The 27,759-nt window shown below is 41.2% G+C and overlaps 1 protein-coding gene across 3 annotated transcripts in view; it reads left to right on the top strand.

Moving 5' to 3' along the window:
• The window catches only part of elmo1 (engulfment and cell motility 1 (ced-12 homolog, C. elegans)), a 145,969-nt gene that overhangs the window by 19,398 nt on the left and 98,812 nt on the right, over nt 1–27,759 (top strand). For 2 of the 3 annotated variants that reach the window (XM_049601788.1, XM_049601786.1), the window contains exons 1-2: nt 10,782–10,993; nt 26,007–26,161. In XM_049601788.1, coding sequence (XP_049457745.1) covers nt 26,084–26,161 — 78 coding nt within the window. In that variant the 5' untranslated portion in view covers nt 10,782–10,993; nt 26,007–26,083. Of the gene's footprint in view, nt 1–10,781; nt 10,994–26,006; nt 26,162–27,759 lie in introns of those variants that run through there. The other variant, XM_049601787.1, reaches the window with a different exon arrangement.

The following is a 27,759-nucleotide window of genomic DNA, read 5'->3' as shown; positions in this document are numbered from 1 at the left end:
GCCACTGAGGAAGTGGGCCAAGCGCCTTGACAACAGAAGGAGCTGGAATCCCCCAGCTCAAGGTTTTTGAAATAGTATTTTTCCTTCCTTCATTCTCAAAATAAATCCTGTCCACTGTTTTTAATAAAATCTCGCAGAAAACAGATGCCTGAGAGCGCATCTCAGTGAAAATGCTGGGTTTAGACAAGAGGTGGAATTGCCTCAAAGTGCATCGAAGCCTTGAAGCCAGCCACAGAGCTCCATGGAGCTGCCAGCTTCAACTTAAGTGTGGAGGTGGGAGTGCTACGAAGCCGGCCACAGAGCTCCATGCCTGCTCTGTTAGCGTCCCAGCGAGCCCAAACTGTCTAACAAGTAACTAGTAACTTAATTAACTAGTAAATTACTAAAAAAAACTAAAACAGAGCGACAGTGATAGTGGAGCGGCACAAGAACCAGCCATCGAGGGAGTGGGCCAAGCGCCTTGACAACAGAGGAACTGGAACTCCTTCGTTCTCAAAATAAATCCTGTCCACTGTTTAAAAAAAAAAAAAATCTCTGTCCAAATGAAAACACAGAAACACAACATAAGTACTGTCGAGAGCTAACATGCGGCAATATAACCCAAACACTAAAGCAATGCAAAGAAGGAGATGATATTGTCCAATCAGAAGCCTGAAATAAAGCCATTACAGGAAGGCTACCTGGCTACCATAGTGCATTCTGACGCCTCGGTTCCTTGATATAGTGGAAGAGTAACTACATTTATGCATGAACTTCCTGTAAGCAAGGTTAGAACCAGCGCTGTTTGGTCACGTCCGCCATTGCACGAAATGTCACCTCTTTTGTGACGCATCACAAAGAAGATAACAGCGCACACTAATGTCACAAGCTAAAAACTCTGTCAGTGTTGTTTATGAAAATCTTCACCTTGGACAGAGTTTTACAAATGTCAGTTTTTAGTGACGTGTGGACAAAAGGACAAAACGCATAGATAAAGCTGCCCGTCTATGTGTAAACAAGGCCTCAGTCCTAAACCACAATAAACATTTGGTTGACTGCCCTTCATAGTCTGCATGATGATTAGATCCATACATTGCTGCTGTCTTGAGTATTGCGACAGTCACATTAAAGAGTCCAGTCTGTTCCTTTAAGCATTCAGGCTTTTCTCTCCAGCTTCGTTCTAATGGTCCAGCTATGTAGCTAAGTTGATTACACCAAAGACCCTGCAGCCAGACCAGCCACTGTGGAGTCGTCTGGGGACGCACATAGCATAGCAAACATTTTTATCTCCCTAACCCACATCTCTAGCTGAGGTAATTTAAGGTTTAGAAACCGCTGTTATCAGCCTCAGAATTTAATCTGAGGTCCATAAAAGCCTTCTGGTGAAGATCAGAATGGACTAGTGGTCGACTGCGCTGAAGTTTTTGGGAGGAAACTGTAATGGTGCTGTGTCTTTCATGGTAACTCTAGCCGTGTTTGTGATGCAGCAAATCCTTCTTCCTAAGAATCTCAGCCTGCTCACAACTAAAATAGATACTAATGTCTACTTGCTGATTGCACAAGTCAGCATGTATGCACAATATGGTACATTGGTTGCTGTCAGCACAGCTAGAATCCCACAATCCCATGCAATGTTTCCTGCTGCTGCGGAAATCTTTCCAAGTTGCTGTTGACTTTTGAAGACATCATTGAATCAGGCAGTGTTTCCATAACTCAATCTTACCATATCTGTCAGTTTGGAAGAAATAACACTGCGGAGAGTGAGTGTTTGACCTGGATAGGCTGCTTCTAACAGGGCTGAGGAGCCTGGGAGCAGAAGGTCACACTGTCAGTGACTCACTCAGCCTGTGGGCTCGCTCACAATCACACATACACACGAACGCACACTCTTTTCCTAACTGGCAGTGAAAAGGCTTCCAGGGTAAACACCTAATTGTGCTCCTGTTTTCTGTTTTTAAGCTCTCACTGCCGACCTTGATGCTGACTGATATTGAGTTATGTAATGGGGGAGGATGGCATGTTATTTTTAAATCTAAAGAGAAAGGAGATTGTGTTTGAACAGAGCACATAGCCTATTGTGTTTCAGTTAGCCAGGCGATGGAGGAAAAAACAACATGTGTAATAGTCACCTTACATAAGACTCTTGAATACACAAGCTGTGAGTGCAGTGGATGAAAATACACACACTGGGGTATTTTAATGGTACAGGTAATGTTTCGTAAGCACTTACATTTCCTAAAATATCACGAGTTGATTGATCAGGGAGCAGCGATGAACCTCATTTGTGAGCAATGTGTCACCATGTTTGTCTGCTCACTTCTCGACATTTTGTTACTCAGATGTTTGATGCTGTAAACACCAAGTCAATTAGAATAAATATCCAAATGAATTCAGTCATCTGTCATGATGTTGATAATGAGATAATGGCACATGGCTGTCAAACACCAAACATCTTTATCAGTGATCAGCATTGACCACTTTGTCGTGATGTTCTGTTTTTAACACTAGGCCCATTTGTTTATGTGTACATTTTTGTATTATTATTATCATCCTATATTACTTACAGGAATAGTTGAGAGGCTCAATGCCACTTTCACATCTGTGCAGTAAATATAAAGCTTGTGCCAGCAGCCAGTTAATTATTTTAGCTTAGCATAGCACAATAACTAGAAAAAGGGGAATGGGCTAGCCTGGCTCAGTTCAAAGGTAGTCTCACTCACCAGACCTTTCTCAAGAAAAGAAAGGTCTGGCTGGGCCCACTCTCACTTTAAGATTGGAGAAAAAAACGCCCCGGCTGCTTATATTTCTTTCAACCAATCACAGTCGTTCTGGGCGGTGCCACAGCAACAGTGCGCTTGCAAAAATATTGCCGGGGGGAAACAGGTTTTGGTGTAACACACCCACAAAAATATTGCCTACAGGATGTGAACCATGGCAGAAAAATGGCTACTAGGGGTGGAATCACCAGAGGATCCATGATACAATATTATCACAATACTGAAGGTATGATACAATATTACTGCTATCCAGTGCTGAGTTTTGAGATTATATTGCAGTGTATTGCCTTTTTTATTTGATAAGATAAGTTTTCAGTCTGTTCATCTCACTTCAGCCATTTTTTGAAGCAGCAAAATCTATCTAGTGGACAGAAAAAGCAATTGATTATAATATTCTAGTTATTCTAGTCTGTTTGTCATATTAATAATTTATATGATTAAAAAGTGTATTCTTGGCACCCTGTGATGATACGATGTTGCCGCACAAAATATTGCAGTACTATGCTGTAATGGTCATGTGATGCCCTGCGGCCCCAAAAGACTTTTTTCCCATGGACTTACATGGCAAATAAATATCTGTAGATTAGTGGATACATTTTTTTAGCCTCACAAACCCGCAAAATGATTACTTTCACAATCAGGATTTCATCCATTCAGTCCAACAACATTTTTAAAGTCTGGCACAGTTGCACAATTAAATTATTTTATATGTATTCAAGTGAGCGGAGCACCAAACTGATCATTGCCGGTAATTTTATATGCGGTAGTGTTAGTATGTAATTTTACATTTTCACTTACCAATGGATACTAGGTCAAACAACCCCTGAGGATCATGTTCCACCAGGACAGCTACAAGCACACGTGCTACCATCCTAGTATATGAGCTGTGTCTCTCTGTTCATGTATCACACATAGCTTCTGCATGTAGCCAATGTTGATCTGAGCTCGTAATAAACGTGCATTAAGAAAGAACTCCATGATTGGCCTCATCCTTGCATTGTCCAGATAATCACAGAAACACCTACTCTCAGGCAGTTAAAACATTTTGGCTTCATGCGCACACTAGCGACCCCCATAGGAATGAATGGGGTCCTACGTTCCAGTTCTCTTTATACATCCATGATTTTACCATAAAAAAATCAGTCTTTTCATACAGTATAACTCTCAGCAAGAGAGCAAGTAAGTGTCCCCGAAATGGTTTTATTTTAACCCCTGAATAGAATGCTGCAGGGACATTTTTTTGGATGTCTCTGGAAGTTGGCATTACCCTGTGTTTCCCTCGACAAAAAGCTACAAGGATTTTTCCGTTGGGTTTTTGATTATTGCAGAAAATAAGCAGTGTGGCAAACAAAAATTTATGACACTGTTGCATTTTGATAAGCAAAATAATCCTCGCAAATGAACCCCATTTTTAGGATTTTTGAAGCATACATGCTATCAGCTTACAAACGAACTACACTACAGTCGTGTGACTTCATTATCACCACCATCACCTTCATTTAGCCACTTGTTAGCTACCAACATTTGTAAAGCACGTAAAAGTTTTAAAATTCACAAATGGGTTACTTACTTAAGTATTTTATGTCATAGAGCAAAACCTGACAATCTGATAATCTTGTGTGAGCCACAGACCTTGTAAAAAACCCACTGACCTCAACACAAGGGAGCTAAAAGTGCAAAAATAGGAACTCATTTCCTGGTTTGAGGCCTCATTTCTGCCCTGCTCTATTGAAGTAATACATGTGAAAAATTGCCCTTGTTCATAAGCATGTTGGCAGCTTATTACCCAAGCATAATATTCACAGCACGGTCAGTATAAGCTTGCTGTTTTAGGCTTTGTTGCCTCCATGCAGGTTTACATATCTCCTCAAAGTTCATTCACTTAACCAATATGGTGTAAAAACTATTGTGAGACAAGCAGCAGCACATTAGCCTGTATGACCATGTTCCAATTATTGCTATTATAAAGTATCACAGAGGATAATGAGAGGATAGCTACTTGCACAACCCGTGGGCAGTAAGACCCAACTAACAGTGTAACTCTACTTGACATTTCATGCAGTAAGATGGTCCCAGGAGTGTTTGGTCCAATTAAGTAGCTGCTGTAGCTAGCAGGTTGTGTACCTATTAACTCTGCCTCTGTGGTCTTCACTGCAGGCTGTGGCTGTTATTTACTCTGTATGAAAGGTACAATTTGGACCATATTTTACTGGGGGAGGTCTGGTCTCAACTTCTCTGTTTGTCCAATTTTTCGTCCAAAAAATACAGGAGGTAAATTATGCCTCATGCATGCACCATCTCTGGAAATCTCTATTGTTCTCATTACAGTGTTTTAAATTGACATATCTGTAATCCAATCATGCGTTACTGTATGTGTTGATGGTTTGCAGACTGTCTGACCAGTGCACAAGTGTGTGCATTGATGATGATGATGATGATGATGATGATGATGATGATCTAGACTCCAAACTGCAATTTAATGGAAGAATCTGCTGCTGTTATTACATATGGCCCATTATAATTGCATTACATGTAGTCCCTCAGTAAGACTAATCTTCCTCAGACTCTACCAAGCAGGAAGTCTGGCTTTCTTGAGTATCCTCTTCTTTGTGAATATACTGGGACTCTGCATTTCTACAGACCAATACTGTGTGTTTATTCATTTGTATGAAGACATCTGGCATATTTTAACTGAGCAGTCAGCTAGAGGCAGTTGTTTTCTTGAATAAGGCGAAAGGAGATGGTTACTTTTCTGTTATGAGAGCTTGTGTTGTTTTAGGAAGCAGAATATTGTGTGATCATACACCTACTTCAGAGGTGTTGTTTTGCAAGATGATGTGCAGTTGTTTGGAAACTAAGACATGGCCCATTTCTGTCTAGGTAACCATATGTAACACAGACCACCTAAATTGAAATGCATGGATCATAACTACTGGAGTTTGATGATTACAAGTAAAGCATGTTACTCCTCTTCAAGTGGAATACATTTGGATGTGGTTTTGAATAATAGATGATCCCCTGAGGTGTTGTGGAATTATCTTTGCCTGACAACCTCCTCTGCAGGCAGACTGAGGGAATGTGCAGATTCAATTCATATTTTAAAAATGGGGAAAGAAAATTTGAATAATAGAATAAAGGTTATAAAACACTAATAGAGTGTATGACGTCAACACCTGTGTGATATTATTATTCAACATCTGCATTTACATTTTTTTACATTTTGGGTTTTTCAGCTGACACTCTCATCTAGAGCCACTGAGAGCTGAGTGGAACCGTAAGCTCAAATTTCTGAATCACCAAAGTTTCTAGCGTCTTGTCATAGTGTGGACCAAGTTTAGAGTCACAGCTGACTGATAGTAGTGTCTCTTGAAGTGCACAAAAAAAAAAATCACCATTGTTTTGTCTGTTGTTACAATGATCAATAATTTATCTGTTCTTTTTATTTGAACGAGGGATGTGAACTGTGACTGCTGTCTGACAATAGTTTGCTACTCTTCAGTTTACTGCACTGCCTATCAGTTGGGTGTAATACGAGCTAGTTGCCAGTAACTGCCAAGTAATGCCTGCTCTGCTCTGCTAATGGTGGTCTGTTAGGGTCATTAGCAGTGTCAGCATGGCTTGTGGTGCTAACAATGCTCAAGTGGTGTTGCGGTTTAAAGGAAGCTTCTTACTTAAGTGGGCTACCTGAGGGTAGGCCATAGGGTGGCCACCATAGCCCTTTTTACACAGAGATTGCGCTATAGGGCCGCTAGTGTGTGATTTTAGACATTATCACAGGAGGATAAAGAGGTATGACGGGCGTGACATGTAACCCAACAGCGTCGGCCTCTAGTGTGACATGTAACATACGCATTAGCAGCACTTTCTATACAACAACAAGGGCATTAACGTGGCAATAACAATCAACAATCTGCTCTGAGGGTAAGGAGCTCCCAAATCTTATCGTTTTTCCGTCATTGTTCTCATTGTTTTTGTGGACATTTTTTAAGCTGCTAACTGCTACTAGCCACTTTTTAAATCTTCTGTAGTGCATTGCACGCATAACATGTCGTCACAACATGAAACCCATGCAGCCCATGATCCCATCCTGCCGGCTGTCTACAGATATTGTTGCTGCACTGTTACTACCTCTGATGCTGCCTCATAGGCAAGACAACTCTGTGCCTCCATTACGCGATTGTACCTTTTTAAACAGAATAGTGAGACCACGCAACAGCGTGAAATTCCCACCTTTAAGAGGCAATGTAAAAGGGGCTTATTTTTCCGCAGTGGTTACCAGCAGTAAAAGTTGAATGAGCAGCAAGGCTAGCTAGTTCCCATCCGACCCAGGTGGTGCCAAGCCCCCAGGAAGAGCGTCAGGCTTTGAAGTCAATTTTACATAGTGGCCGAAAGGGGCATTAACAGCCAGGAACATCACATGAAATATGTGGACTCAAAAAAGACTTTTCCCCATAGACTTACAGTAGGAAAGAGACGGTGGTAACATCTTTTGAGTGACACAACCCCAATGAAATGACTTATTTCACTATCAGCATATAATCCATTCTCCAATAACATTTTTAAAATCTAGAAGAGCCACACAATTAAACAATTGAATCATTGTATTACCGGTCAGGTTGGTGGGGCGCTTAACTGGAAGTCACCCACTTGGCCAGTGGAAGTTAGCCACTTGCCCGAGCTTGGCTATGCTTAGCTTAGTTTTTAGTGTGCTTGCTCTATGGGCCCCACAGCACAGAAGATCCGTGTAATTTCAAATCATGGAAATAAAGCTTTTTTGGCTTCATTAGCCACTGAGAACTTTAATAAGAATGAACAGGGCCCTGCCTCCAACGCTGTATCCAGGTCTCTTCATACATCCATGGGTGGTGCGCAGTGCAGAGTGGCCAAGGCTAATGGTAGCTAACCAGTGCCCACTTAGTGCCCACTACCCACCCAGAAGGGTGGGCAGTGGGCACTATGTTTCCTCATGTTAATGCGTCCAGCCGACTGTCTGTCAGCAAAGCCAACAGAAAATAAAATAAAAGGCAAGACATTAAAACTTCAACACCTCTAAATGGATAGCACTTTGAAATGCCACTGAAGCTCACTGTGTCAATGGAGTGCAATGGAGTTTTTCTTAAAAATTAACTGGTTGGTCTCTACTAAATGGGTGCCAGGCTGTCAAAAACAAACTGAACTGAAACTGACATCCCTAATTTGAACTTTTAAGCAACAGGTCAAGAGCCATGACTAGCTGTTTCTCCAGCTTCCTGTCTTTGTGCTGAGCTCTTTTGGCTGTAGCTTCATGTGTGACTGACATGAGATTTGTATCCATCTTCTCATCTAACTCTCTATGAATGTTTTATTCTCCCAAATGTCGATTCCTTTGACACTCAGTCATTCAAGAAAGTGTCAACAAAGATGCAATTTTTCAGGTTTAGACAAGACCGATAGAGTGTGTTTACAGTATACCACACTCCACCACATTATATACAGTATACACTTGTACAATGTGGTTTATTGCAAATTTTATTTTCTCTTGCATTGTTAATAAAACAGTTGCCTTCATATCACTGCTGCACCAGCATGCAAGACTTCCTGTTTTGCCATAAAATATTATCTGATTTTTCAAAATCTAAAGCCTTTGTGTTTGCTAGTAGTAATTGTGTCTAACACTTCTTTCAAACACACTTTCAACACAACCTGCCTTGCATAACGAATAGTTCCTAATTGAAACAACAAACAGCCTAAACAGTCAGGTCAAAGCACTGACCAAACTGCAATCTGCTGCTTTTGGAGCAAGTCAAAAATAAATAAATAAACATGTAGATCTGCTGATGGAGTCTATAGAACAAGAACAAATTACGTACACGTAAACACACACACAAGCAAGTCATGATGACAGATCACTTCTAAGGAGTTCTAGCACTTCCAGGCTTTAAAGCTAGCCAACAGTTGGTAGTTTGATCCTTGTTTATGGAGAATAGCAACTGCAATCAGCTTGAATTGTTGAATTGTTACTAGTACAACATACTATAATTCATTTCTCTGGGTATATCTGTGTGATCAAGGGTCAGTGGGTTTGTCAATACAATTTCACGTTACACCTTTTTCATTATATATCACATGGAGGGGTAGCTGATGGCTTTGATAAAGTGAGGGGATGCTCAGCAGGATGTGAATTTTGACAAGGGCAGCAGTCGTAGCAGGAGAGTTAAAGAGAGTGACGAGGGGGATTTTGAAAGGTTGTCGACTGAAACAGAGTGTAGCATCCTGGATGGGTCAGTGGGGCTGACAGAGAGCACAGACGCAGGGTTAATCACAAGGGAGCTGAGATAGTTTGGATAGATTATTAAAGCCTTGACATGGAGTTGAGCAGAGTCCCCAGTGAGCTCTCTGACTCAGCAGACTTTAAGCTTCCTTGACAGAAAGTTGTGTTTGGATCACACACAAAAAATGTAGCGGTTTCACAAGGATTCATTGGTGACAAAGGTCCTGCAAACTTTTTCACTTCCTCAGGTCTCGATCATTTTGTTGAGGCCAAACCTCAACACGTGACAGCTCTTGTCACGCTCCGCCTTGTCTTCTTTCACACAAGAGAAAAACTCAAAAAGGAAATGATATGTTTCTATTAGCTTGTTGTTTTTTCAATAGCGTTGAAATTATTTCCTACTTGGATACTTGTCTTCCTGAGGCTCTAAGGGAGTTTGAGTCAGAACTGAAAGTCCTGGATGCATGCATTTACGAGGCTCATACGGACCAAAGTTGACCTCAGCATGGGTGGAGTAAACATCTGTTTTTGTGTGACACTTGCACAGATGGCCTGTTGAGCTCTCAGTTTGAAATGAAGATGTCATCACCCTGTTAAAAAAAGTAAATGTTTCTTTTGGGCATTTAGCCTCTTAGCTCACAATCGCTGGTCATTTGTGACAGTGTGTAAGCTGTCTGACTCACTCTGTTGGCGCTCGATGTAGACTGCTCTGACTCTGTTGCAACAGCGGTGATTTGGGGAGAAGTGAAAGCATGTGCTGTTTGTGGTAATCACCTGCTCTCTGGCAGTCTTTCAGCAGCAGTATTAAATGCATCATTGAATCTAACTTGGCTGTAAAAGCAGTAACACAAATTCTAAGTTTGAAGCGTAGATTTTGGAGGAATTTTTGAGACTCTCCCCCTTGACTCTTTCCCCTGTGGTGTGCGTCATGTCTCTCGGATGTTAGGTGTCTGCTGTGAATAAGACTTGGGTGGAATTTGTTTTCAGGGTAAATCATTAAAGGGACATTTCACCCCAAAATCAAAAATACATATTCTCCCTTGTATCTGTAATGCTATTTATCAGTGTTGATTGTTGCCGTAAGTGCACGATATGCAAAAACAGTCATATTGCAATTATTTTGACAGATGCTGTGAGGAAGACCGGTGGAAGCAAAAGTTCAACATTTTGGGAAATACACTTATTTACCCTCATGTCTGTCCAGCAAATTTAAGGCTACAGCCAGCAGCCGGTTAGTTTAGTTTAGTGTAAAGACTTGAAAGATGGGGAACGACAAACTTTGTTCTGTACAAACCCCACCAGCACCTCTAAAGCTCACTAATTAACACCTTAGTGTACAAATGTTGCTCCAGAAAGTTACTCCGCCCAGCCAGAGAATAGTCAGGCACGAAACGACCAAGATTAAAAAATGATTAGTGAGATTTAGTTACCTTTGTTTAGAGCCAGGCAAGCTGTTTCCCACTGTTTCCAGTGCTAAGATAACCTGCGATTAAAGCTCCAGTAGTTTATCTCACAGCAATGCACTGGATGAGGGGAACACTAATGAGATATTTATGAGATATGATTACCCTTAATTAATCCATTGAGCTCAATTAAGTGTGTTTTAAATTTCTAGGGATGGAAGCGTGGTTTCGTTTGTGAATCTGAACTCCGGAGTCTCTTCTGTCTCGCCGTCTTCTTATCTTTGAATTTTGCCGCTTTTTCGGCTGCAGACCTGTTTCCTCTTTTCTCGACAAACGCCTACTTCCTCCTTCTGTCTGTCTCTCTCAGCACTCTGTGTAGCCTGAGGCGAAGCACTGCACAAACCGTTGTGAAGTCTTTGTCTATGGCTTATGATGCTGGAGGCGCTTCACTTGCAGGCAGATACTGAGACTGAAGTTGCTTAGAAAAGAGCTGCCTCCTCACTTCCCTTGAAGTAGTTGTTTGCACAAGAAGCAGCTTGATTGGGGGAAGAACTAACAAGCCTGTTGGTTGTCAAGTTTTCCGGGTGAGTCCTCACGTCTTCGTGGTGTTTTTAACTCTTCCTTTACGCTACACAGGATGCAGTAGGCCTCTGGGTGCGGCTCTGTGCACTCTCCTGCCTCCTTTCCTCTCCAATGTGTCACCAGTGGGCATGAGCATTGTGGTTAGATGGAGTAGTAAATGTCTTGGTACGCACTGTACATGCTTGTTGGCTGATCCAAGACGGGACTATATGTGGGTTTTCCACATGTAACCAAAGAAGAATGGAAATGTCAAAGAACGGATGTGTTTTAAGACAGCGAGCATTGTGGCCTCATGGTTTTTGGGGGGATGGAAATGTGGTGTTATGATTTTGGAAAGGATAAAGCAAGAGCATACTTACACTGCTGATAATTCTGCTGAGTTGGAAAGTAATTACTTGGCAATATATAGATTCCTTCACAATATACAGTATGGATTAGTTGTGCGCCTGCGGGCCTAATTTTGCCTTGTATTTTCTTTTCCCCTGGCAAGTGTCGTCTTTTTTTTGTCTCCTTGTCTCTAAATGTTCCAGTGTTTTGATTATCTGGGTTTGCAGAATGCCATCCAAGTACCTCTAATTGTTTCTGACTCACTTGTTTACCTCAAATTGCTGGCTTGCTCCGCTCACAACACACTATTTAGGGTACGCTTGTACCTTGTTCAGCAGTCCTGTAGCTCCATGCTTCACTCATTCTCCTGTGTGTGTGCATATTTATGTATCTAGACACACATGCAGTAGATTCATACAGTATGTGCACAAGAGTCGCTCTGGGTCCTCTTAGCTGGCTCGCGCCTCCGCGGGAGATTGGTTGGCTGCTGAGGAGAGTTGTTACGAGCTGCTGGTACCGACATTTGACAGGATATCCTGGTTGCAGCATTTTAGTGAGAACCAGGGCGGGTTTTTGACACAAAAAAGAGGCCTGCTAAGAGGCACACAGAGAGAAGTCACCAGGCTGCTGTGATGCTTGTCAGTCCAAACTCCAAACTTTAGAGCATGCCATAACTAAGATTAAAACAACCATGCCCTTTTTAGATGCCTTGTTGTTTAAGGAACATTGTCACTGTTTTCTTGGCATATTATTTGTATACACATGCATGTTAAGTCTGTTAGAGTTTGGCAGTTCCTCCTTTAGTTAAATCTAGAAGTCATATTTCTAAACCCTGACCTCAGCCTTCCCCCTTTTCCTTTTGTCTTCTTCCTTTATTTGTAGCTGTTTTGCCAGCCCTTTGTCTTACAGCCAGCAGCTTTCCTGTGGGCTGGGTGTTGGGTATGTGTGTGTCTATTTGGGAGGGATTGGGCACAACACAATAGCATTTTTAAGATTCTTAGTTTCAGTGTATTCTTTTTGTTATTTTTTACTATCGGGACCATAGTGTGCTTTTGTTCTAATACTCTACATCAGCGATTCCATTCCCAACCAGGGGTGCATGTACTCCAGGGGGTGCTTCTGCAGCTGCCAGGTGGTGAGTGTAAAGTTTGTGGATCAGCTCAGCTAATTTGTTGAAACAGAATTTGATGAAGAAAATATGGATTTGCTGAGTCAACTTTTACACCTGAGCAATGTTGCTATGAAGAGTCTGTAAGATAGAAAACAGTTGAACAGTTGAAGTCATGGATGAAATGGATAGTTAAAAGTAAATGATACATGGGTGAAGTAGTGAAAAGTAATTAGTGTTAGAATCCACACATTTGGAACATGTGAATTCAAGTTACATGACTTGGACTCGAGTCACACTGGAGTCACAAATTTGATGACTTTAGACTTGAAAAAATTAAAAAAGACACAACTTGGCTTGGACCTAAACAACAATGACTCGTGACTTCACTTGAACTTAAGCCTTCTGGCTTGGAAATACTTAATACCTTTCCCCAGCAAGCTGTCACTAAATTCCCCATATCCAGTGTGACGACATTCAATCAAGTTGCAAGGGAGAACCGTGAAGAGCTGATATTATGTTACTGAGCGTAAGGTGAGTTGGAAAAAATTCCAAAGATAATTTCGTTTGCATACAGAAACTGGGCGGTGGTCAACAAAAAACTGATTGCAGTATGCAAAACATGCAGGTTGAAAATTCCAGACAGATGCAACAACTTCCAGCAAACTTGTTTTAACAAATAAGTGCAAACTTTCAAAAGCATTCAGGATTTTTGTAAACTTAATAAATTATAACATTGTTGTTCAAATGGCATTACATTGGTTCAAAAGCGCATTGTGACTTGTTTAGGATTTAACTTGTTACTTGTCAGTCTTTACATCGGACTTGACTTGTGATTTCAGTGCAGAAACTTGAGACACACTTGTGACTTGCAAACCAATGACTTGGTCCCATCTCTGATGCTGGGTGGTGTTGATGTGGCCTTCCTTGAGTTTATCTGACAGGGCTGTGCGGGTACATTAGATAAGTTCTAAACTTTCACAGAGGGCAGTAAAACACTGCCTTTCAGATTGGTGTTAAGTTACTCTTTAAGTATGTGTGTGTGTGTGTGTGTGTGTGTGTGTGTGTGTGTGTGTGTGTGCCTGAGAGATGCACACCTCTCAGGCACACACCTCTCCCCAAGGGTGTAACATGACCATCCTGCAGCTAGCGTGCACGTAGGCGTGTGAAGGCGTCGTGCTCGGAGCAACAATAACTCAGTCTTCAGCACCATGTCGGTGGCCTTTTGTATCAGCTCTCAGATAAAGGATGGTGCTCTTTTTGCAGGCTGTCACACACACACACTCACACACACACACACACACACACACACACACCCATAGGCCCCTGCGGCGAGGCGGGCCCTTTGTAGAGGCATCAGATGAAGAGCTAGAAAGGGTTCTTTTGAAATCCACCCTAGCACATAGGTTAATACTGACAAATCCACACACAGGCACAGACACAGATGTCTGCATATGATAAAACATGAGTACATGCACCCAAAATGTGCATGATATTGTAAAACTTGATTTCGCTGAAACACTTAAAGCACATGAAAGTCTGAGAGAAAAGATTTTGATCGATAGGGTGGCCTCATTTTGTTGCTTGTTTTGTGGTATGAGTGGGTAAAAGGGGCTTAAAAGGACTTTTTATTGCTTGCATGTTTGGTTCCCCGCATGAGATTACATGATGTTGCTGTTTATGACAATAATAGATGAAAATGTTCTGAAACACATTATAATTACACCGTGAAACTGGGTATAAAATGATTTCAAATAGTCAGGGTCAGTCAGGGTTTCACCAGAAGTGGCACGACTATAGATAGGTTGAAAAAGTTCTGAGCCTTGGGCAGCTGCCACGTGGTCCTCTGTAGGAAGTTGAGGTTGCATTGAATTTATTGTTGTTTTTTTCAAACTGTAGAAGCGAGATGAGTCAAAAGCTAGAATCTGCGAGGGAGACGTTTGACCTTGCATCGGTGACTCTTATAAGGAAGACTTCCGTTAAACTTTCATTCATATCAGTAATTTCAGCTTCTCAGCTTTAGAGTTTCTGTCAGGGGTGGCGGGATTTGGATCAAGTCGCTTGTCTAAAATGAGGTGCCAGATTTAGTAGCTGCAACAATTATGTCAATGTATCATATTTACCTAAATGTTCATATTAGATATGTATGTAAGTGTCCGATCAGACTCTGTATCAGAGATACCCAATATTAGAGGATTCTGATCAGGATCAGAGTCGAAAGCCTGACAGACTGGTTGCAGTGAAGTTGATATGACAGGAGAAAGTCGGGAGAGATGCATCAATACAATATATTTGTGGTCTGACATGTGTATCGTGTCAAAATTACTCAGCGAGAGCCCATAGGGGATCACAAGGTCTGAAATATGGTGTTTAGCATGCATCAGGCTGCTCAGAGTGCTTCAAATTAAGTGCCAGTTAAATGCAAAAGAAGCCTGAGGTCATCATAAAATCATCTACAATTTAAATGTTGACATAGTTTGAAAAAAAAAAAAACCCCCCGAAGGGTAACACTTAAGTGAATGTGTTAACCGAGGCTTTTTCTTTGGTCACACTGACATTGTCTGTAAAAACTGCTGCCTCATGTTCTCTCACACCATTAGGGTTCATAGTAAAAGGTCCCAGGAGGCACTGGCAGGAAAGGATGTGCATTGCTGAGATCGTGTTCCTCTTGATATTCATGCCTTCAGTCCCACTATTTGTCTCCTCTCTCTCTCTCCATCAGCGAGCCCTTAAAAGTTTTAATTAGACTTCAAAGTGTTAAAATCCCTCAAATAGAGCAAATGAGCATATTCATTTTTTTCCATGTTATGCGGGGATGCTTTAATTAAAATTCTTTGAAAGCCATTGCTTGCTATTAGAGAGTAGCATTGATGGAGTCTTTAGCAAAGCTGGAAACATATTTAGACAAATGCCATATGTGAGTGACCCCTCCAGAGATATATTGATTTATTGTTTTTTTTTTTTTTTCATTTATCTTTTGGGCATTTTTAAGCCTTAAATCAATAGGACAGACAAGTGTGAAAGAGGGAGAGAGAGAGAGGGAGTGACATGCAGCAAAGGGCCACAGGGTGGATTCGAACCTGGGCCGCTGCTGCAACAGCCTTGTACATGGGGCGCCTGCTCTACCACCAAGCCACCGACACCCCGATGTATTGATTTATTGTGCAGATTATTTGTACATCCAGCTTTTTGTTTCTCTATCTTGCTTAAGTTGTTTTTAATTTCTCTTCCATTTAAAGTTTAGGGAGTTTGGCTTTCTAACTTTTGCTGCTTTTTTCTCTCTTTCCCCATATTCTGTCCTCTCATCTTTATCTTTTGTTCTTTTATCAATGTTTTTCTTCACTTGCTCTGTTGTGCTTTTTTCCTCCTCTCGCTACCTGCCTTGCTTTTTTATCCTCTGTTGTATTAATTCTATTGACCTTAATCTACATTGTATGTAATTAAATCACGGTATTTCTCTGCCATCCTTTAATTTCTATCACTTTTCACTCCCTTCCTTCCTCTCTATGCCTGCTCATGTTTATGCTGGGTACACACTACACGATAACAGCCCAATTATAGCCTGATGCAGCGTTGTACGGTGTTGGCTTGGATCGTGAACGACAATGAATGTCGTACGCTATAATCCGTCGTTTCATCTGGTGTAGTGTGTCATTGTAGACGACAACCAATGCCACATCTGGGTCGCCTCACGATGTTCCAACAGAGAGTCTAGCATGTTTGACTTTATGATATTTCCTCTAGGGACGTTACCATAACAGAGTAAAAAAGGAAAAGTGATGGTGTGAAACAGCAGAGGCACTTTAGCAACCCGCTGAGTTAACGTTACTGTCATTAGCATCAAGCTAGCAAACAATGTTATTTCTTCATAATGGAGACGGACATAAAGTAAGAAAATTTAAAAAATAGTGGCTTTTACTCAACGGGCCGTTATTTATTATTCCCTCTGTATTTTTATATTTTTACTTTTTATCCGCTCCCGTTTGCCTTGATAAAGTTAATGCATCACGCCATCATTTCAAACTCAACACTTCCTGTATCTGTATAAAATTAAAAGCCCCTTATAACTTCAGTTGAGAGAATCACTTCATTTTCTAAACAGGCTTTTATTGTGAAACATTTGCAGGAACTTGTTGTCGAGGATTCAGTGACTTGTATGTTTGCGTACGGTACTTCAAATGTAGCTCCTGCCATCTGGTGACGCTTATTACATTACTACAATAACATTTCAGCTGGCACATGAACAGACACAGTGACTGAAGTAATAGCAATAGTAATAATAAAAATAGAGTCACCCAATGACTGGGTATGGATGGTGTGGACCATTGTGTAATCTGTCATGTCTGTCGGCCAAGTCACAGCACGATTTTCTGAATCCACAGAACAGACAACAACATCATGTAGTGCGAACCAGGCATTACTTGCAGTTCTCACCTTCATCGCTCCATCTCCTGGCTTTCTCTTTCCCTCCCTCCTCCCTCTGGAGACGATGTGACCCTCACATTACATATCATGAATTATTGAGGTGAAACCCAGCACTCGTCTGCTGCCCAACAAATCACAGGCCTCCTCTTTTTCTCTGGTTCCTCTCCTCTTACCCTCTCTCCCCTCTTTAGTGATGGTTTGCTCCCTAATTTTGACCTCTGGCATCAGATCAGATCACAGGGTAACATGAGATTTAGTTTTTTCCCCACTCTTTTGGAGCAAATCCTGAGGAATTATGGCCGCTGTAACCCGGCGGCACATGCCTCTCAGGTTGCGCCAGGTGGGCGAGTGCTTGAATGCAGATTAACTTGTGCACACATTCACAGATTACAATACCTTGCTGGACTGGAGCCCAGTTGGACTAGTAGTGTTATGGTTTTGGCAGCATGTTATTGCGTACAGTACATTAGTGCAATTAAAACAATGGAAGGATTATGAATGTGTGTCAAATGAACGGAAAAAAGAGATTGTAGAGTCTGTTGAATGTTTTTCATCGCCTGATTTATGTTCTCTGTGGTCATTTTTTGCAAAATGATATGTTCTGAGGAGAAGGAGACTTGGCAAGAGACAGGGAAACCTCAGATGTGGTAGACAAAATGAATGAACGGTGGAAAAGAGGAAGGAAAGGTCAGATCCTGAAAATGTTCGCCTCCAAATATAAAAGATGGAGTGAGCTCTGTGTCCCGTTAGTCTGTTTAACCCTCTGGCGGAGTGAAAAATAAACACATGCTCGCTCACACTCAACTGAACCAGGTTGCTGCAAATCACCTGCTCTGACATGATGAGCTCTGACAGCAGCTAGCTCGATAACAAGGTTCCATTTACACTGTAAAGAAGTTGTGATGAGATGCCAGAGCGACAGATTGGGAATTGATACACAGCCCCCCCCCCCCCCCAGGCTATAGTAAACACACATGATGACATGTAGAGAATAAATGGAGCCAAGCACACACACACACCTGAGAGGAATCTTAGTGTTAAACCTTGTTGCTCTGAAGTCGTTCCCTGGAGCAGTGTGTGTGTGTCCATCGCAGGAAAAACATGTTGATCAAATGAGTGCTGGACCATTTGTAGCTCCGGTCATGGTGTGCTGGTGTGTTGAACCGCTGTGCCTCTCAATTACATATGAGCCCATTTTCAAGGGATTTACCGTGGCTGTCAGCAATGAGATTGGTGTGTGTGTGTGTGTGTGTGTGTGTGTGTGTGTCTCCAATCAATAAGCCTCAAGGCCGTCCATCTCAGTCATCTAGTTCTCGGAAGATGATGACAAGGTACTCGGAATACACACATACAGACACAATGGCACACACACACACTCGCTGTCTTTACTGGAAAACCAAAGCAAAACCTCAGTCAGGAGGATAGCCTTATATTTTGACTTCACACAGACAAACCCTCCACTTTCTATTTTATTGCATCTAGGGACTTATTTTTGGAACTTGTGCTACAACAAAGTCTGACTGGGCAAGGAAAATGACCAGTTAGGCAGTCAGACAAGACATAAACATAGGTCAGGTTATCCAGCTTATCTAAACTAGTCACTCTTTGCAAAGACAGATTGCATGCCTTCACAAATGCAGTAAGTATGGAGGTCAGAGTTGAACCAGTCTGAAGTTAGACTCTAAATTTTAATAGATGTTTACAGTATTGCTCAATCAAGAAGGCAATACTGATATTTAAAGGCCCAGACACACCAAACAGACATCAAAGAATGAGCTGTGTTAAAGGCTGACTGTTGGGTTGCCTCACTTTCCATGTGTCTCAGCAAATAGGTTGCACCCGAACACACCATAAAGACTACAGCCGATGACCAAACTAGGGCGTACGTTCTGTGCCTGTGTGAGAGGAAATAACTCTCCATGCCAGCAGGTGGCATTAGTCTGTAATTGTCATTCAAAAAGGGAAAGCAGAAGACCGACAGGAAGGATTCAAGACGCTAGTTAACCAGTTAGCACATTACTAACACAACCTGATGTTAAAAGAACAAAGGATATTTACTTTGCACTAGCGAACAATGACACAAACATTTACAAACCTTTTCTGATCATGAACTCAACGGCTAAAGAAATAATCTCACCTTTATAAAAACAAGTTTGTTTTGATCTCACACCCTCATGAATTCAACTATTTGTTTACTTTCCTCACTTTTGTTTCCCTTCTTGGGCACTGAGCTGAACCACCAATCTGAGTGATTTCAGTCCACCAGGTCAGATGCTGATGCATGTCACTGTTTTTCAAATATATCATTTCTTCACTGCAGTTTCACATAACTCGTCCAACAACGTACCCAGATTTTGCTTAATCTGCGATGAAACTACTATCGACCGATAGATAATTCCAGCCAATTTATTGAACTGCTTTTGTTTACAGCTGACAGTTTGGGTATTAATTTTATTGTTTACCTTTGTTCTTTTTTCGAAATCAGTTTGGCTTATCCGAGTGTTTGTTTAAAATCTCTCTGCTCATGTTCATTGTCAAGTTGTACTTTTGGCGCCGAATTCCTAGGCCTCAGCATTTAACTTGGTGACGGTGACACCAAGTTATTTGGTGACGGTTTTAGTAGACTGCGAAAACAAGACAAAAGTTAACATAAACTGAAATGATCCTTTAGGTTGGCTCTCTTTTGCAGTTGAGACAAGATACAGGCTCTACAACAATACTACCGGGTCTATGAAGCGGTAGCTATACTTTAGCATTTCGCCAAGGGCTGGGTGATATTGAGAAAATCTAATGTCACTTTTTTTTTTTTTTTCTTACCAAATACCTCAATACCAGTAATGCAATGATTTTGTAGATTTGACGACTGGTGATTTCACAAAATTTTTAGACAATGAGAATTTTGATAAATAATCACAAATAATGTTGATATAATGATAAAGTGAGTAAAGACAAATGACTGCGCACCCACAGCTATAAGAGTCTGGTAAGTTCAGAAAATTAAATAATGCACTCTTCAAAATGAGGATAAGGCAACACAGTATTATAATATTCAAAATCTAAGACGATACCCAGTCTGTTGTTATATCGCCCACCCCTAAAGGACTGCTGTGCTGAACATGCTAACACTCTGACAGCTGTTGAAACATTTCACTCAAACCCCATGTGAACCTCATGATGGCACTGGTTGAAAGGTCAGATGATCACTAACGTTATTAGGATTCATTCTGAGGTTAACGTGAACATCTGTACAAAATTTCATAGCAATCCATCAAATAGTTGTCGTGATATTTCAGAATAAGCAACAGAGCGACACTGAAATCCCTGTACAGCCACGCAGCTCCAGCATGGTTAAAAATCTTGACAGCCTGTCTCAAGAGTGGCAGTTTTATAGCTCTCGCTGACTGCCTCACCATGTCTTCAATCAGTATTGAGAGGGATGATAATCTGGGCATCGATGACTAACATGCTGTTATCTATAGAATATGACTGAATGAATCACTCATTCACACATTCTGTGCGTATGTAAAGTAAGGCTTGTGAGACACATTTTTTATTCTAAACAGGATGGTGCTGCTTGTATTCTTCAAACTATATGTTTGTTTCAGCAAATAGTCCATGAAGTGTAATGTGTGCAGGATTGTGCCAGATGTTTATATCTGTCTCAGTGTTTTCTTTCCATTTTCCTCTCCCCACATCTTATTCGCCACCTTGCTGTTCCAAGAATGGTGACCAGAAGCGATATTTTCTCTGCATAAGGTTGCAGGGGAGAGGGAAACGGAGAGATACACAGCTGCATATGCTGAATGTCACTGAAGGCAAAGCGCCTCGCAAAGTATTTAACATACGTTATGAAACTACTCTAATCTTCAGTAAACACACTTGGTCATATTTCAAGGGTTGAAATTCAAAGCAGAGGGGTGGAGTGAGTCATTTTTGGGGAGTTGTGACAAACGTGACTTGAGTATGACACGCGCTTTGGAAAGAAAGATGCATCCACATCTCGAGCTATTGATGCAGTGGCTGCCATGGCAACGGGCCCTTGAATAAAGGCTATGTGGATCATTATGGGGTGACTCACACACAACGCCAGGCCAGTCTCATTACGTAAACTATCTTTAAATTAATACCTGCTCGTTAAACGCACACATACATATAAATACTCAAACATTGCTGTTTACACTGTACAGCAGCACACAGACTCCAGACATGCACACAAAAAACATTCTGGTCAGTGTTTGTGCGCGCACACATTTCATCATTCTGCCTGTGTTCATGCACACATGCTGTATATATCAACACACACACTACTCAGCTCAATAGTTTTCTCCCAGGAATTACTCCGAGCCAGTCTGAATGCATTATGGATTGAGATTAAATATGTAAACAGGCTTCTAAACCAGGAACTGGGATGATCCAAGCTTTCTAGACAGGCTAGGGAGGTAAATTATTGATGCCTTCCTCAGTGGGTTTTGGGGATATCTGTGGTGCATTTTCCACTTGACAACTGTGCAGTGGTGGGTTTCATTAGACCCCCCCGCAAGCATGCAGAAGTGGCTTTACCCAGCTCCCCCTGTGTGGCTCAGAGGAGCCGTGATTTGGCTATTTTTCCACCATGGGACTTCTAACTGGCTTATTTTAGAAAGCCACAGGGCTTCGGGTCAAGTCGGCTGCCTGTTCCTCTGTCAGATATCTCCTCTGTAGAGGGACAGAAGCCAGGGAGGGGCTGCAGGACCAGTGGTTGAGCGTGTGTGTTGGTGTGAAAGAGAAGAGTATTGGTCTGCTTGTTGCTATGCTTGTGAACCCAGGGGTGCATCGTCAGGAGAGGCAAACCAGGCAAATGTTTAGGCCCTCCCCCCAATAGTGTTTTCTATTTATTCATATTTATATATTTAAGAGTACTTTAAACTGTAAAGAGTTAATACATTGCTCAACTTCAAGTTCAAATCAGGGCGACCAGGGTTGTTCAGATTCAGTATCTGCTTGTGTTTTTGAGTTGTGTTTTGGCCATTGAAAGATATGATGGCCTTTTTTCTAGTATCTTTTATGTGACTCACTGGAAAATAAAAGTAAAAAAAAAAAAAAAAAAAAAAAAAAGATTTAATAAAAGCTCCTCTATTGCTCTTCACTCTGTCCTTGTCCTTTCTCTGCCCATTGCCTTCGCCTCCTGTTTTGGTATTGCACCATAAAGTTGGGGGACTTGAAAAAAAGAAAGACAGAAAAAATAATTAATTAGAAACGCCCACACCTTTAAAACTTCACACTCCAGTTTGTAAGGTAGGTTTTGTGTTAAAAAGTTGTAGTCTCCAAACAAAAGCCTGGCTGATACTGGATTCTTAAGGCTGATATTTGCAAACATAAGAAAATCTGATTGCAATAAATCTGCTAATATTAATTGGTCATACAGTATTGCTTAAATTAAAGACCTCTGAGTGAGGCATTTTACAACTGAAAAATAAACATGGTGTTTGGTGTCTCTGAGTTCCTCACTTACGTGACTCACCAGAAAATGGATGTCAAAAAAATGCTCTTACATCACTTTTCACTCTGTCTTCTCTCTGCCTATTGCTTTTGCCCCCTGTTTCGGTATGAAACTATAAAGTTTGGCAACTTGAAAGAAAAAAAAAATAATAATTGAAGACATCCACACCTTTCAAACTTCACACTCCAGTTTGTAAAGTGGGTTTCTGATAAAACGGTGTAGTCTTCCAATTACAGCCTGACCGATACTGGACTCTTGAGGCTGATACCAATTTTGATATTTGAAAACTCACAGGTATGCTATGTGGGATTGTTGGTTACTGTTTGTAAAGATGCTCACCAATAAAAGTGAGGGTAACAGCTAACCCCAGATTTACTCTTGTTTGGCATTTCGCCTCATTGCGTTTTTTTGGCACTGTGTCTCTTGAATGCCTGCTGGCCTGCCTACCTGTAAGTTACCTTTTTTAACCCTTTGAAACTTGAACGAACTGGTTTCATAGCTTTCAAAAACATGGTAAGAAGGCAGTGAGCAACGTAACAAGAAATTACCCCAAAAATCAGCAAGAAATTTGAAAAAAGTTACTAGAAAATTAAATTAAAATGAGCACAAGAAAGAAAGAAAAGTAAAAAAAAAACAAAAATAAACAAGGAAATTGCCTGAAAATTAGCCAAAAAAAACCCCACGAAAAATATTTGAAAATTAGCAAAATAATGTAAAATGTTACCAGAAAATTACCCGAAAATTAGAAAAAAGGTAAAAAAAAAAAAAAAAATAAACAAGACAGTTACCAGAAATTTTGCACAAAAAATGCAAAAAGTTATCAGAAAATTAAAAAAAAAAAATCTAATAATTTACTCTCTCTCTTTTTATGAACTAATTTTAAGGTCACCTCTTTTCCAATTTTTTCAAAAGAAATGAAACCACATTTGCTCAGATTTCAAAGGTTTTACGTCCCGACCACACCAGGCGGGGGAACACATCCATAAACTTCCCAATCACAGAAAATAAGAAAATATGAAAATACAGGCGGAGGACAGAGTATCTGCAGGCAAATACACTGCCACACACTTCTAGTGGGTCATAAGTGGTGATTGAAAGGGATTACTTCTCAATGAGTATACATTTTTTTGTTTGTTTGAGGAAAACCCTTCATTGTGTATTTTTAAGAAAATTTCATTGTGAAGTTGCAAAATAAACTTGTCGGTGCTCTCTGGTGGACAAACTATGCAATGGAGGCACTGTCTCTAAATTACTTAAAATGTATTTGGCATTTATTTTATCGCAAGTTCTTGTTGCATATCACCTGGCACATATGATATAGCTGCGACATGCTAATGTCTGCAGATGTATCAGTCCAGCTGCTTTATCAGTTATGTTTTACTTCAGACCCCAGCTGAGACATCTGGGTGATGTCAGTTGAGTAATTTACTCAGATTTGTCATCCAGACCCGCAGAGGACATTTGCTCAAATGTTCTTAAAGGCTGTTTTGTGCTCCCCATGATGAGTAAAGTGACCTTTATGTGTAAAATTGAAGAAATACCCCTTTAAGTTAGTGGAATATGCCAGAAGAAGAAGAAGCTCTGTATTACTAACCTGCTTAAGCTGCTGCTGTCCTGCATGCTTACTGGCTAAAGTGGCTATTGTGGCTAAAGTGCTGCTACATCACTTTTGTGAAAGAGAGATGGAGCTGCTTTATCTCACAAACTGCAGGCACTCTTGTGCTGTTATTACTGTGACAACGTCTAAAAGGAATCACATATTTCACTCTGAAAGTCGCACCAAGATGCTGCCGGAACGGTTTGTGTCTTTCTGCTGTGTTTAAATGACTGAGCTGAGGCTGCGTCCCAGTGAAACGGCGTACATCTTTTAAAATGTTGTAAGTTTTCAATTCACTCACCTGCTGTGACCTCATTAGCAGTTAAACTTTGATTTGAATTAAGCTCGTGAGTGAATCCGCCCCACCGGCATGTACTAATGTTCTATGTGTCAACAACTGCAAATTAAATTAGACTACCGCTGGAAAAAAAAAAGTCATCTCAGAGGACAAATAAAAAATCTGTTTGTCTGCTTTAGTTTGTGTACGTGAGTGTGAGAAGTTGAACTTTGTGTTTGAATACTATTTCAAGCACTGGTATTTGCAGAACTTTGCATGAAGTGCTTGGTTTCTAAGGTTAACCGTAAAACAGACAGAGGAGCGTGTTTTAAATGTGGGCTAATGGCTAGAGATGGCAGGTAATGCATGTGTGGTTTCTATACTAGCACTAATGATAAACCCTTATGCATTGCGGCTGGAAGACCTGACCTCAGATGGTAATGATAATATAAGAGGCCAGTGTGCATACTTTGTGTGTGTCTGCTCAAATAACCGTGAACTGGAGTAAGTAGGTCAATTGATTTATTTCCTCTAAACATTTAATGTGGAAATAGACATGTGCCTTTGCTCTAACTTATCATTATAAAGTCAATGTTGATTGCTCAATGGAATGGCTATAAATAATGGCATCATCTGTCTTCAGATTGGCTTCCTATAAGCCTTGCTATCACTATGCAATTCTGTCTGCTATGGGGTACAACCTCCTGGGAAAGTGAAGGCTTGATTTCCGGCACAAAGGAAGTATGTCAACCACTGTGAAACCAAAACAGGAAGAGGATAGCACTTTAATTTCGGTAGCAATCCCCATTTACCAAAGAGAATCAATGTATGTTCTTTGCAGTTACCAACAGTGGAACAACTAAAGCAACTGTGGAGAACAAAATGCAGTGTGTCCTGTGTTGTTGGTAGTTGCTAAGCTCCGACGAAAACAGAAAGCGATCCGGATGTCTTTGCAACAGTGGCGCCAATCACTTGGAAACGCTAGGCTCGGGGTGGGGGGTTGAGAAGTTGTCTGTTGCCGCGTCCCATTTGTCTCTGAGGTCAGTTGCCAGACCTAGGAATGATATCACAACTGAGTAATCACGTTCCAGTTCAACAAGTTGGAAAACCAAGATATTGTTCGCAACACCAGTTCAAGCTAGGTTAGCCATTGTTAGCGATACCACAAGATAATGCATTACGCCATATTTTGCACATACAAACACTGTAGCAACATGTCCGTCGATAGAAGTTGGACAGGACTATCTGCACGTCTGTTTAAATGAGAAACAAATAAGACAGACGTGCTAATAAACAGTATATTACTATGGCTTCATTGCTGTTGATGCACACAGCAGCCATCTTCGATTTTGAGGTCAGGGTCGGTGTAGTTCACTGTTTTTAAATCTGACTTCAGGGGGCTCCCAGGTGAAACTTCTGAGTGGGAACTTGTTAATTTCGACTTTCTAGTGCAAATGGAACGCACCATGTTTCCGCCTTAAATGTTGCATGAAAGTGAACTGTTGGTTTGAGCTGTTCAGTAGCTCCTGCTGCCAATGTGAATTTGTAAGTTGCTGATGAGCAGTCTCCCGAGCGCTGCACCGTGCACATTTCACATGTATTTTTCAGCATCGCTCTTGTTGCCCTTTCTCCACAATCATATATAAAATTCTTTGAGTTTAGAGGATGCTAATGTAAGCAAACAACTCTAATAATGACCTAGTTCTTGACTAATGTGCCCCATTTTCCTCTCTTCTTATTCCCATCCACTTCTGTTTTCTTTCATCTCTCCTTCACTCCTCTCCTTCACTCCTCTCCTGCAGGTTTGGATGAGCTACCTCCAGTAGTAGTAGTAGAGGTGTGAGGCAGCGAGACCCACACCACCAAATCCCCGTCAGCCATGCCGCCACCGGCAGACATCGTCAAGGTGGCCATTGAGTGGCCGGGGGCCTTCCCCAAGCTCATGGAGATAGACCAGGTAGGTGTCTGAGCACTGACAAGACTTATTATGAACACACATGACTGCCCTTTAAATCCAGACTAAGCCTAAGTTATGCTGACAAAACACACACACAGAATTGTACAGTAATCTGCTGTTGTGTATACAGTTGAAAGTGGTTCAAATGTGCGTGGGGGGGGGGGGTCTGAAGGACGCAGGCGGATGTGATCAGGGCATGATGCATCTCTGTTTGTTCCTAACAATTACGCTAATTACCAAAAGGAAGAGCCTTAATTAAAGATGTTTAACGGTCAACACAGTCAAAGCTTTGACAGAACTTCACAGACATTACATTGACTGTGATGGCGGAGGCTCCGTAATTAATGGCCTTAAGGCTCATTTATACTCCTTTTTTAAGTTCGAAAATAGATGCATCAGTTTCCGAACGTTGTAATCGTCAATGTCCTCATACTTCCATGCGTGCTTTTTGATAGCCCAGATACAGCCAGTAGAATGCACTAGAGGGCAGAGTCAGATGTGTCTGACAAAAGCAAATGAGGCAACAGTGGAGGAGGTCGTAATAATGTACCTTTGAATGGAGGCAGCTTTGTCGACAGCAGTGGTCTGTGCTGCCCTTATGCATACATCTTGACTCTAGAATTCTTTTCACTATATTACTGATTTGTTTCATTCTGGCATTTAGCTCGATCTGGCCCGACTCCGCAACTAGGACCTCCAATTTTGTCGTCTTTTCCGATGGTTGTATCTCGATTGAACTATGCTACACTGCCTCCACGGTCTCTGGTGGTACTGCTTGGTTTTGTCTGTCTGTAAGCTTTCAGAAATGGAGCACAACTGGGATGAGATGGACGAATTTCGTATAGATGGCATCAGTCAGGTAGCAGTCGTAATATTTTTAACTGCAGATGTCTTAACTTTCACCTGCTAAAATGACACAGGGGGAAGTTTATATTAGCCGTAGCTGTAACGGCTAAAGTGAACATTTTTGGCTGTTGTCTCATTGAGGAGCTTTCAGCAAGCTGGTGTCTGCATTCAGCTAAAGATCATTCGTGAGTGGAAAAACAGGAAGTGCGCTGGCATTTGAAGCCAATTTGTCATAGTCGCCAAACTTTGTAACTACAGCTTTCAGGTCCATCATGTGACGCCATTCGACCCAAAAAGACTAATTCTCAGAGATGTCTGTAAATCAGTGGATACATTTTTTTGAGTGTCACAACCCCTGTGAAATGCTTCGATTTACCATCAGAATTTGATCCCTTTAGGCCGATAACATTACAAAAATGTAGAAGAGCCAGGGGATCAAATCATTTTATCCCCATTAAATTTAACTAAGCGCTAAACTGGAAGGTAGCCGCTCAGCTGGTAAAGTCTCTAGTGTAAGCTAGAGATTTTGATTTTACACCTGGGAAGCTGAACTTTTGTGGCCTAATGTGCAACTTTCATAGGCATGAACAGGGCCCCACCTCCAGTGCTGTATCCAGTTTATTCATACTTTTCTACATCCATGGAAAAGACACATCACTTTGTAGTTTAAGAAATTATTTGGCTAATGGTGTTGCATCAATTTCAGGAGAATTAAACTTTAATGGAAACCAAATTAATATTTTATACTCATA

Source organism: Epinephelus fuscoguttatus, linkage group LG17, assembly GCF_011397635.1.
Source record: "Epinephelus fuscoguttatus linkage group LG17, E.fuscoguttatus.final_Chr_v1".
NCBI lineage: Eukaryota > Metazoa > Chordata > Actinopteri > Perciformes > Serranidae > Epinephelus > Epinephelus fuscoguttatus.
This window is presented reverse-complemented; position numbering and strand designations above follow the sequence as displayed.